Consider the following 13,352-nt stretch of genomic DNA (forward strand, 5'->3'; position numbering starts at 1 on the left):
CCTTGCTTATCTATTTTAATCAGATTTATTTTTGTTTTTGCTTTGTCTGAGATCATGATTGATAACTCTGGTTTTTTTAACTTCAGTTGAAGTATAATAGAGTTACTTTGTGTATGTCTACTTCAAATGTGTTTCTCTTAAACAACATATTGTAGGATTTTGGTTTTTAATCTACTCTGCTATCTGTTTCTGTTATATAGGTGAATTCATTCCATTCACATTCACAGTTATGATTACTGTTTATCCCTCTATTCTGTTTTTCCACCATTTATCCTTCTCTCACTCTCCTTTTCCCTTGTCCTTCCTCAAAAGTGTTTTGTTCCTAACCACAACCTTCCCCAGCCTGCCTTCCTTTCTATCATCCCTCCCCTCCTACTTCCCTGTTGGATAGATTTCTATACCCAACTGAATATGTATGTTATCACACTTTGAGACAATTATGATGAGAGTAAGGTTCAAGAGTTGCCTGCCACTCCCCCCCTTTTCACCTTCACTGTAAAAGCTCTTTTGTGCTTCTTTCATGTGATGTAATTTACCCCATTTTATCTTTCCCTTCCTTCTTCCCTCAGTGCATTCCTTTTTCTCACTCCTTAATTTCATTTTATTTTTATTTTTTTGGATATCATTCCATTATAGACAATTCACACCTGTGCCCTCTGTCTATGTACACTCCTTCTAACTGCCCTAATAGAAAAAAAGTCCTTAGGAGTTACAAGTATCATCTTCCCATGTAAGATGTAAGTAATGACACAGTAAATACTATAAATAGTATAACCTTATTAAATCCCTTATGATTTTTCTTTCCCATTTACCTCTTTATGGTTCTCTTGAGTCTTGTGTTTGAATGTCAGATTTTCTATTCAGCTCTGTTCTTTTCATCTGGAAAGTCCTCAATTTCATTAAACATCCACTTTTTTTTCCCCTGAAGGATTGTGCTCAGTTTTGCTGGGTAAGTGATTCTTAGTTGTAATCCTAGTTCTTTGTTTTCCAGAAAATCATATTCCAAGTCCTCTGATCCTTTATGTAGAAGCTGCTAAATCTTGGGTTATCTTGACTGCAGCTCCAAAATATTATAATTGTTTCTTTCTGGCTATTTGCAGTGTTTTTTCTTTGACCTGGGAGCTCTGGAATTTGGCTATAATATTCCTGGGAATTTTCATTTTGAATCTCTTTCAGGAGATGATCAGTGGATTCTTTCAATTTCTATTTTATCTTCTGTTTCTAGAATTCAGGACAGTTTTCCTGAATAATTTCTTGAAATATCATTTCTAGTTTTGTTTTTTTATTTTATCATGGCATTCAGGTAGTCCAATAATTCTGAAATTATCTCTTCTCATTCTATTTTCCAGGTCAGTTGTTTTTCTGATGAAATATTTCACATTTTCTTCTTTTTTAATTATTTTTATTTTGTTTTATTGTTTCTTTTTTTGGGGGGGGGTGAGGCAATTGGGGTTAAGTGACTTGCCCAGAGTCACACAGCTAGTAAGTGCTATGTGTCTGAGGCCGGATTTGAACTCAGGTCCTCCCGACTCCATGGTCGGTGCTCTATCCACTGTGTCACCTAGCTGCCCCAAAACCTTCACCTTCATTTTTTTTGGCTTTTTGGTGTGTTTTATTGTTTCTTGATGTGTCATAAAGTCATCAGTTTCCACTTGTGCAATTCTAATTTTGAAGGAATTATTTTCCTCACATTTGGCCATCCTACTTTTTTTTCTCCAGTTCTACTTTTTAAGAAGTTGTTTTCTTCAGTGCATTTTTGCATCTCTTTTTTCATTAGACTAATTCTGCTTTTTGAGGGATTTTTCTCTTCAGTGTATTTTTGTGTCTCTTTTAATATTTGGTCTATTCTGTTTTTTAAGGTATTATTTTCTTCAGCATTTTTTGTGCTTCCTTTTCCAAGCTGTCTACTCTTTCTTATATCACTCTCATTTCTTTTCATTTTTCCTCTGCTTTTTTTATTTGATTTTTAGAATCCTTTTTGATTTCTTTCAGGGCCTGAGACCAATTTGCATTTTTCTTTGAGGCTTTGCATATAGCTGTTTTGATCTTTGTCACCATAGTAACTTTTGATTGTCAGGTTCTTTTTTATGTTTGCTCATTTTCCCAGCCTGTTTCTTGACTTTTAACTTTATATTAAAGTTGGAGTCTGCTCCCAGGGTAAAGGGAGCACTGTCCCAAGCTTCAGTTTTTTTCTGCTGCTGTGTTCAGAGCTAGTTCTGGGAGTTTCAGTTCTTTCATTGTGGTATGATCTAAGGAGAGGTGTAATTAATACTCTCCTTGTCTGTGTTCTGGTCTGAGTGACCACAAGCACTATTTTCTGCCCTGGAACTGTGACCTGTTCCTGTTTGTCCTCCTCCTTGCCCTGGACCCAGACCTGGACCTCTAGACTTTGACTCAGAACCACATATGGGAAACAAAACAGAGTCATGCACCCAGTGTCAGCACAGGCACTGGGTGCATATAATCTCCTTCTGACTAATTTTCCAATCCCCTTACTGTCTGTGGGCTGAGGTCTCTGGAAGTCACTGCCACCACCACTGATTCAGTCACTTCCAAGGTCTGCTACTGGTTTGCTTGGGTGTGGTCTGTGCTAGACTGTGTTCCACTCTCTCTCCAAACCTTTCTGGCCCACTTTCTATGTTGTCTTGGGCTGGAAAATTGTTTTATCCCTATCCTTTTCTTGGTTCTCCCACTCCAGAGTTTGTTTTGAGGCATTATTTTAACATTATTTGGAGGGGAATTTGGGAGAGGTCAGACAAATCCCTGCCTTTACTCTGCCATCTTCAAAAAATAAATTATTTATGAAAATCTGAAGATCCTAAGTCTTTGGGGGAATACTTAAATGATACTCTACCTTGTCTGACTTTCATGTAAAATTTCATTAATCAGAATCATGATGAAAACAAATATAAGGCATTAATGTTTGTTCATGCACTTCTTTTTAGTAATCAGAATGTGCCCAATGTATATGTACATGCCAATATAATCTTTAACTAAAGCCTTACTCTAATGCTTATTGTGGTATTGATGACCATACATTCTTGAAAGCAATACCAATAGAGTACAAACATTGTTAATTCCTGCCAAGCTGGGAAGTTTTCCTGTATGAAATTGGTAATATCTATTCTTTGAGGACCAACCTGGCTAACTTCAGAGAGGTTCATCACCAGATTGATTGCTTCAGGATACTGAAAATTTCAACCACAGTAACTTTCTTCAGGAATTGTAATCTGCACCACTGGAGGGAGTGCCCTCATGGTTGAAAGCTGAGACCCTTGAACTATTGAGAAAAATGCATACCTAGAAATTTTGTAGACCAAATTGACACAGTTCATATTAAAGTTCAATTTTGACTTGATATTTGTGTGATGAGGAAACTACTTGGAAAGTGACTCCAAATTTCACTGTGTGCATTTTGACCTCTGAACTTTATATAGTTGTCTAAAATGGTTTCCCACTTTCTTTAGGTTCTTCAGTGGCGAGCACATCAAGAGGAAGAAGCAAAACTAGAACACAACATTATTATCAGAAGAAGGGAAAAAGAAAAGAAGGAAGAGAAACTTCGGAAGGAGAAGGAAATCTTGCAGAGAGAAGAGGAGAAAAAAAAAGTATGTAATCTGCTAGTGTTGTGAATAAATATTCTTAATTGCTAGAGTGAGCTTTGATTGATTTAGTGTTCTTATAAACAATTCTTCGTATTATTAGAAACGTTAACAAGTGCTATGGGGAGAGTAACTAATGTCCATTTGAGTCTCAAAGACGCCTAGACTTGCCTAATTAGATGGCTTTGTTGCGCTATATGAATTCAGTTCCCTTCAATTGGAAGAGAAATTGTAGGCAGAAATTATTGTATTTGAAATTTGTCAAATCTTGAACTAAGTAATAATAGGGTTAAAATTGAATAGTCCTTGTATAGTACACTGATTTACTGTAATACAGCAAATGAAGTGTCAAAAGTTTGTACCTATGATACAATGCATTGCACTGGAGAACAAAGCAAGGAACTTTAAAAAAGGCTCTTTATTACTTCTGGCATCTGTTTTGGGTGGCGTTAACCTTTTGCAATCACGTATTCTTGATTTTTTCTAAGCATACATTTTAGCTTTCAGTATGGAAAAAAAGTACTCTGCTAAACAAAGGCTTTATCAAACTTAGAAAATGGTGCTAAACATACTTTAGGGGAAATTTCTCTTTTATGTAATTGTGGAAATAACAACTGTTAGAATTGGAAGGGATTCTCGAGATCATCTAGCCAAATCCCTCTAAAGAGTAGAGTGATGGGGCAGTTAGGAGGCACAGTGGATAAACTCCAGCCTTGGAGTCAGGAGGACCTGAGTTCAAATCAGACCTCAGACACATGACACTTACTAGTTGTGTGACCCTGGGCAAGTCACTTAACCCTGATTGCCTCACACACACACTAAGAAAGAGTAGAGTGATTAAGTGATGTCCATGGTCACAGAGCCAGGAACTGGTAATCTGGGAGTAAGATCTGGGTTGCCCAAATTTCAGTTCATTGCTTTCTCCAATATGTAATCCAATCTGCTTGTGTCTGCATGTCTGTGCATCTATGTGTCTCTGTGTGTTTGTATGTATGTCTTCATCTCTCTCTGTCTCTCTGTCTCTGTCTGTCTGTTTCTCTCTCTCTCTCTCTCTGTCTCTCTCTCTGTCTCTTTCTCTCTCATATCTATGCCAGTATTTTAGTTTTAATTTATGATGATATTTATGTGGAAATGACTTATTTAATATTGCTTCAGTTGTTCATTTGGAAATTATGTTCTTCTATTTATAGAAATAAAGATCACTTCAAGGGAAATGCTTTTTTTAAAAAAAGTGATTTGTGGCCTTTTTGCCCTTATTTATATCTTTTCTATATCTTGGAAAATAAACAAATGTCTACTGTTGGACTCACATTCAGTCTTTCCAACTTGGTAAGATCCATGAGAATCTACACTCCATTAGCATATAGAACCAGGGTCACTTCCATGCTATTATGGAGTATTAGGACTTGATGGAGGAATAATTGAATGTGCCTGATTAATTTAGAGTTTGTTTTGGATATATTTTCATGTAGCCATGTGATCAATAACTAACATTTTTTGACTAGCTATCTCTGATCATCGTCCAAATAATCCCTCTCTAGATTCTAATGCACAGGGAATTATGCATTTCTTTCCATAGCAGGTCACCTTTTCTCCATTAAGTGCTGTATTAACTTGTTTATTTTTTAATTTATGGTCAACAATTATTTTAATGGTTTATGGAGCATACTCTAGATAGGAAATGACATATAGATGATGTGTGATTTTTTATGATTATTTGAAGGATAAAATCAGGAGATAGGTATATGAAATTGTCAACTTGTATATACTTGACCAAGAACAAATACGACTTTAGTTTCTCAAAAAAAGTCATGGGAATGGTTTCATTTCAGTCTCTAACAAAATAGTTGATAGTTGGGAAAAATGATTAAATATACCGATATCTCAAGAACCTGTTCTGAGGAAGGTTATACTTGGTATTGTCACATATATTGATGTTATTTCAAAGAACATATGTGTGCTATAGAACTCTATAGAATGTCAACAACTTGTTTTCTGAGATGATTGTACAGCACTGGGGAAATAAATACTTTGAATATAGAGTACGTTCTCCATGAAATTAAATAGGATAGGTCAAATTTCTCCCAGAGAAAACAAGTCTTTCCAAGGCGTTTGATATGCAAATCAAACCAGAAACAGAGATTCTACAAATAAATGAGGCCAGTCTTAACCAGGATCTTCTATATGCAAATTAAATATGAACTTCAATATGCAAATCAAGTTTGAACTTCAATGAAGACTAAGTGAACTTTAGAACTTTGAATCACTAAATAGGGATTCAGTTAAATGTTACACAAGGTTAGCAAAACAATAACAGGATTGTTTTGATTTATAATTGTCCCAAGTTTTGGGAGGAAGCACCAAAATAATAGAAATATTAGGATGATAAGTTAATCTACTAAAATCACCATAGGGAAATATCAGTGCAACAATAGCTTTGGTTTAATAAACCAAAACCTCAGAGCCCTCATAAGGCAGAAAGTATGTCTTGATTGGGAACTAAAGGTTCCAAATGGGTTTTGGGGGAGGAGTGGGGAAGAGAATGTGTGTAAATATATACATATATATATATATATATAATATGCATAATATACATAATTATTATTGCTACAACAAAAGAATAACCAGTAATGGGAAGGAGAAAAAAGAAAAAATTATAGATTATGGGCATCGCAAATGATGAATAAATGAGGAAAAGGGAGAAGGAAGAATGGAGAATGGACAATCTGAAGAATACTAATAGTTAAAAGGGGAGTGGGATATATGGATCAGTCAAAACCATTGTAAAACTTAAAATAAGGTAATAGTAGAAATTTAAGTAGAAACTTAAGATATATAGTTAGTAATTTGTTGGGGTAAGGTATAGGTCTGTTTTGAATTGTCCATAAGCATGTATAAAAACTAGGCTTAGACTAATGAATTAATGTAGGTCATTCTTCTTACTGAAAAATATAATACAGAATAGTATGAGAGAAGGAAATACCAGTTATAACTTTGAATAAAAATGGATTTAAACCCCCTATAAAACATAAAAGTGACACAGAATAGATTTAAAAGCAATACTAAATCATATGTTGCCTACAGAAAACCTACTTAAGACAGAAAATCTCACAAATTTAAAATGGAAATTTGGATGAAAATTTACTAAAGTTTAAAAAGCCGTGAGTTGAAGTTATAACAGATAAAGCTAAATTCAAATAAAACAAAAGCATTAAGTGAGATAAACATGAGAACTATATCATGTCTAAAGGTAAGATTGACAACAAAAGCATTTAATAAAAATTTGTAGCAATGATTTCATCAATGTGATAAATTCAAAGTGTGGAAAACTTTTTGTTTATGCAAATCTGTAACTATAACCCATAAACTTAGAAATGAACTCAGTGCTTGGGGCACTGAGGCATTAAATGTAATGATGATGGTGACAATGATGATGATGTTAGCTAATATAATACTTACTATGTGCCAGGCACTGTGCTAAGTGCTTTATAATTATTATCTCATTTGATCCTCACAACAACTCTAGGAGGTAGATGCTATTACTATCCTCATTTGACAGATGAGGAAACTGAAGCAAACAGAGATTAAGTTACTTGCCTAGGGTCACACAGATAGTAAGTGTCTTAGGTCTAATTTAAATAGTGGTCTTCTTGACTTCAGGCCCAACTCTCTGTCTACTAAGCCACCTAGCTCTCTTGACAATAGTCGTGTAGATAGTATTGTCAGAAGATGGATTGGAACCCACGTCTTTTTGAATCCAAGGCAGCTCTCTCTCTCTCTCTCTCTCTCTCTCTCTCACTTTTAAAGAAAGCATATCCACATCTAAAGGCACAGAGACTAATTTTCTTTAAAGAAAAATCTAATCAAATTGCAAAAAAGAAATAGAAAAGGTTTCTTATGCTAACTGGCTTTTTGGTTATTTGCCTTTTTCTCATTAGGATGGAATGGATCTTGTATAGATGACTTTCTTATAGTATAAAATTACTATCTTTCTGCAAAAGTAAATAGCTTCATGGATTGCCATGGCCAAAAATGTCATCATCAAGTTTCTAGCCAATACTGGTAATAAAAAATCTCCTTATTTAACTAGTCTTATCTGCGAAAAGTAGACATAGTCTGTTGCCAGGATCATACCTGAAGCCTATATAGGATTGTAGAGCATGCCAAAACTTATGCTTTACTAGCATAGTCTTTGAGAAGCCAGGGTCACCCAAACTGAAGCAGTCTTCTCCTAAATTGTTCTCACCTAATAATCATCATTTTTTGACTATTGCTATAGCAAAGTGAGCACAGCTCCTTCCTCAGTAATAAAAGTTCTCTAACAAATAGTCTCTCATGTGTATGTTACAATCATAACAAAATTCCTAGCTAAATGCAACCAAAGCTTTAGCTTTATTAAATGACTGCTTATTAATGTCTAGGGAAGCATAAAATAGAGATGGATTGTCATGAAATTAATTTGGAAATGTCATCTCAGATTTCCTGTGCAAAGTATTATACACCAAGGATACCACCCCCCCCTTTTTTTTTTGCTTATACCACTATTATGATGTAGGCATTGTGGTGATCTTCTCGCATGACTTTCAGAATCAAGAAGTTTCTTGCAAAGAAGTAGGAAAAAAAACCTCATCTAATTCTTCAGCTGATTAGCATGAAAACTGGTGATAAAATCAGGAAAAATTCAAAGAAGAGACATGAGAAAAAGACCAGTCTGAATTAACAAAGAGCTGCCAATACAATGTTATACATATAGACATAGCTCATTTTATTGCATTTTGCAGCTATTGCATTTTTCACTAATTGAAGGTTTGTGGCAACCCTGCATCAAGCAAATCTAGTGGTGCTGTTTTTCTGATAGCATGTGCTCCCACTGTGTTTGTGTCACATTTTGATAATTCTCACAATATTTCAAATTTTTTCATTATCGTTGTATCTGTTATGGTGACCTACGATCAATGATCTTTGATGTTACTATTGTAATTGTTCTGGGGTGCCACAAATAGTTTCTGTGTAAGGCTGCAAACGTAAATGTTGTATGTTCTGACTGTTCCACCTACTCAACCATTCCCTCTCTTTCTCCCTCTCCTCTGGCCTCCCTATTCCCTGAGTCACAGGGAGTGAAATATTGAAATTAGGTCAGTTAATAACCTTACAATGGTCTCTAAGAGTTCAAGTGAAAAGAAGAGTTAATTGATATCACTGTTGTCTTATTTAAGAAATTGTCACAGTTACTCTAACCTTCAGCAACCTGGGGGTTAGGCCATGATCAGTCAGCAACCATCAACATTGAGGCAGGACTTCCCACAAACAAAAAGATTATGGTTTGCTGAAGGCTCAGATGATGGTTAGCATTTTTAGCAATAAAGTATTTTTTAATTAAAGTATGTACATTTTTTAGACATAATACTATTGCACACTTAATAGACTACAGTATATTGTAAACATAACTTTTATATGCACTGGGAAACCAAAAATTTCATGTGACTCACTTTATTGATATATTCACTTTATTGTGGTGGTCTGGAACGAAACAATATCTCTGAGCCATATCGGTATTTATTCTATACCAAGTCCAAAGACTTCACCATGCCACCACCTTTGATAAGAAGTAAATGCCACTGCCTTTCTGTTTGGGAAGTTGTTGGCTAAGGGGCAACAAAAAAATCCTTATTGTAGAAGGGACTGCTCCTACCCTTTTGTTTTCATAGATTGACTTGATTGGTTCAGTAATAAATATGTATGTGATATTTTAAATTACTGTCCTCTGCATCCCTCATGGTGCAGTAATTGTATATTTGTAGTTATACTGTAAGAGGTAGTTTCCGTAATGAATAAAGTGCTGGACTTAGGTTCAAGTAGAACTGGGTTCAAATCCTACCCCAAATACTCTGTGACAGAGCAAATCACTTACTCTATTTCCTTCTGCATAAAGTGGAACAACACATACCTCACAGGATTGTTGTGAAGATCTAATGAGATAATGCATAATAAGCAGATTCACAAGCCTTCAGTGCCACATATACTGGAGCTATGTCAGCCATATAATATATGACTGGCTTTCTGCTAATCAGAGGCACAGTTAGAAATTATCTGTTAACCAATAGTTTATTATTAATGATGAGAGATGCTGGCTTGTTCCATTTTGTGGGGATCTTGGAATTCTTGAATAGCATGTTTTGCCTGGCCATTGTGGGAACTATACCCAGTCTGGATGGATGATTTATCAAATTGTTTGCTAACGATGCAATCTTGCTATTAAAGTGCTTCTGTGAAGAAAACAAAAAGATAGAAGAGGCATCTCATATGAATAAGGAAGTCCTCCAGAAGCTTCTGTTCACAGTTGGCATTGTGCCAGTTGCATTAGGCCATAGAACATTGGAGAAAACTCTTTAATGAGATCCATAATTACATAAAAGAAATCAGCCTCTCAATCCATACTGGAAAAAAATGGATGTGGCTATTGTTTAGACTGTAACATGAAATTTGAGGGCCAACCCACTGAAAAATTGTACTAACAATAGGCATTGTAGATGAATTAATAAGGTAAAAAAATTACTAAATTACCTACTATGTGACAGGCACTGTGCTAAGCATTATAGATAAAAATACAAAAATGAGATAGTCACTTCCTCAAGGAGCTTATATTCTAGTAGAGTGCAGCGGCATTATATAAAAAAATGGTGTTTTGGTCTAGGAAGAATGTTTTGCTATGGAAAGTTACATGGATTATAACTGAAACTATAGAAGAGTCTATTTTCAGAGCCTTTCTAAGATGAAAAAATCCAAGAAAAGCCCCAATTTCTTAGTGGATGACTACATGATATAGGAAGCATAATTTGGCCCGGCAAGATATAGTGGATTAGATCAGTGCTTCTTAAACTGTGGGTCACGACCCCATATGGGATTGTGTAACTGAATGTGAGGATCATGAAAAATTTAGCTACAGTAAAAGGTTTCTGAACACTCGACAACTAAAAATTAATTCAAAATCAAATATGTAATGAATCTAAGGTATTTCTGTCAGGGCTTGGCTGTGTTGCATCATGCCACTTTACTGCAGCCTTGGTTCTGAACATGGCATTGATGATTATAAAATCAAAATATCAATCAATTCTGAAAAACATTGAAGATGCTCTATGACCTGCAGTATCAAATATTCTGCCAAGATTTAATTCTTTATGTAAAAATAAACAAGCACATCCATCTCATTAGCATGCAAATTTGCTTTCACTTTTAATAAATGGTAAAATTATATGTATACCAAAGAATTGTTTTAAAATAAATTACTTCATGATTTACCATCAGTAAATGTTTGATTTGCATACCTATTTTGTATACCTATATACCTGGGGTCATGTAAAAATTTCTCAGGCAAAAAGGGGTCACGAGTAGAAAAAGTTTAAGAAACCCTGGATTAGATGAGTTTGCACTAGCCAATCAGAACAACTCAGTCCTAAGGCAGAGGTTCAAAACTGAGGTGATCCTCTCCCTTCTAGAAGGTCATGGTCTTTGGAGGCCTGATCTAGAGATTGACCATTCCAGATAGAGAAAGAGTAGATTGGATTTTGTTTGAGACATTTCTGAGTGTCTTTCATGATCATAGAATACAAGAGCCAGAATGGATCTGAGGACCACCCAGTTCAACTTTACCTGACCAAGAATACTTATACTGCTTATCCATCAAGCAATCATCGGAAGAAAACCTCCAGTGAGAGAGAACTCTGTCTCTCTGGGAAGTACATTACATTTTTGGATAATTTGAATTGTTAAGATTTTTTTTCACATATCAAACCTAAATTTGGCTCTTTGCAACTTTAACCTGTTATTCCTATTTCTGCTATCAGGGATCAAGCAGTGCAAGTTCAATTCTTCTTCCATTGGAAATCCCTTCAATTACAACTCTCATATCCCCTTTAAGTCTTCTCTTCTACAGGTTAGCATCCTTACTTCCTTCCACTCATCCTTTTCCTCCAGTCCTCTCACCATCCTGATAACCTCACTTCTGGACATGCTGCAGCCTATCTCTGTCTTTCTTAGGGCTTCTCCCTGACACACAACTCCACGTTTTTAATACCCTTTGTGCAATATATTGGTGGTTTTTGGAATACCACAGTCTCCAAAGACTAAACAATGCAAGAGACCCAAGGACAAGGGAGAGTTACAGGACAAGCATAAGTATGTTACAGTTTATTTTCCTTTTGCTTTTTAAAGAAAAGCTTTATTGATACTTTATTGATAATCAAAAGTTTTTTGATTAACATGTCATTTGTAGATATCTAACCTTTCTACTCAATTCCCTCCCTTGTTACCACAATAGCAACAACAATAGCAACAACAACAAATTAAAGCTTACACACAACGAGCAAATCTGGCTATATATACAACACACTGAACCCCAACCCCTTCCAAAGGAAGAATATATGTATTATCTGTATCCTAGGACCAATATCGATCATTACAAATACTCAGAATTCAGCTTTCTTATAATGCTCTTTTCATTTACATATTTGTGGTCATAGCATATATATTTCCCCCCCGGTCCCTTCTCTGAGTGATTTATTTCATCAATGATTGGTATGGGCCCAAACTCCAAGCAAAGCCTGTAGTCCATTCCTAAGACTCTTGTAGTGTATGGGCAGATAGTAGTGTACATGGTTGGTGGTGGTGGCTTAGCTTTCGTGGCACTTGCCATCTTCTTTCTTTCCCTCAGGGGGCCTTGTTGCTTCAGCTAGGTTGACTCATTTGCCTTCTGAGTAGAAGCTGGTCAACTGTTGGTGAGGATGACTAGCCCTTTCTCCACAAGAAGAAGGAACTGTGTCTTATTTTCTCCAGTATCTAGTACAGTGCTCTACATCTTTGTTGAATGAAGCTTGTGTTGATATGTCAGATTCACTTTTGTATATTACCAATCTTTTATTTACTGATATATAGTTATGAGATTATAAGCATTATTCCCAGTCCTCATGACATTATTCTCTCCTGTGAATGAGCTGGGAATATTCTCCTTCACTGTTATTCTTTCTGTGTCATACCTGTTGTTTCTCATAGCATCTAGTTTGAGTTTTATTCTGGGCATTTTTCTCTGCCCTCTATTTTTAGTTTAAAGCTTTGATCAAATCAGCATGTCTTGCGTCTAGCATGTTCTTTCCTAATTCTCATGAGGTACACATATTCTTAGCCCAGAGCCCATCTTTTTGATGGGCTTTGAGCCAGAGACGTTTTCGCTGAGAATCCCTTGTACACACTATAGTCTAGGTGCTCTAATTTAGGTGGGCGTTATCATGTGATGTTTTTGCACAGCTTTAGATGACTCAGAATCTGAAAAGAATCTGAACAGCTCCCTTTCTGAGCCCTAACATCTCATAGAGTAGATGAGCTAATATTGTACTATTGTTAATGGTAACATTTTCTGCTGCTCACCCTTTTAAAGTCATGAGCAGGTGTCCATTTTCTCTCATAAGACATTCTCACTATCTCATCACACTGAAGTGATGCATAAATGCCTTCAACAGCACTAGCATGAGTGTTCAGCTCAGGTGGCTGTTTGCCCCCGACTCCTATGCAGCAAAGAGAGGTCTTAGACCTTTAGGATTACTGTATTGAGATGAAACCTAGGTGACAGGTTGCTTCTCTTTCCTTCTTCCCTACTTTCTATCCCCCTCAAAGACTGTACAGTTGTTCTACCTTCTGTTTAATTGCTCACAACTGTCAGCCATTGTCCCTCCTGATGACTGCCGCCCTTCCCCCCCC

General features: G+C 35.9%; 1 protein-coding gene across 1 annotated transcript in view; it reads left to right on the plus strand.

The window, feature by feature from the left end:
• Window positions 1-13,352, plus strand: part of LOC114045630 (coiled-coil domain-containing protein 148-like) — a 194,003-nt gene that overhangs the window by 111,014 nt on the left and 69,637 nt on the right. Inside the window, exon 10 of the mRNA XM_027865705.1 lies at window positions 3,468-3,608. Coding sequence (XP_027721506.1) covers window positions 3,468-3,608 — 141 coding nt within the window. The remainder of the gene's footprint in view (window positions 1-3,467; window positions 3,609-13,352) is intronic.

Source organism: Vombatus ursinus, unplaced genomic scaffold (assembly GCF_900497805.2).
Source record: "Vombatus ursinus unplaced genomic scaffold, bare-nosed wombat genome assembly UNPS02014779.1, whole genome shotgun sequence".
Lineage (NCBI taxonomy): Eukaryota > Metazoa > Chordata > Mammalia > Diprotodontia > Vombatidae > Vombatus > Vombatus ursinus.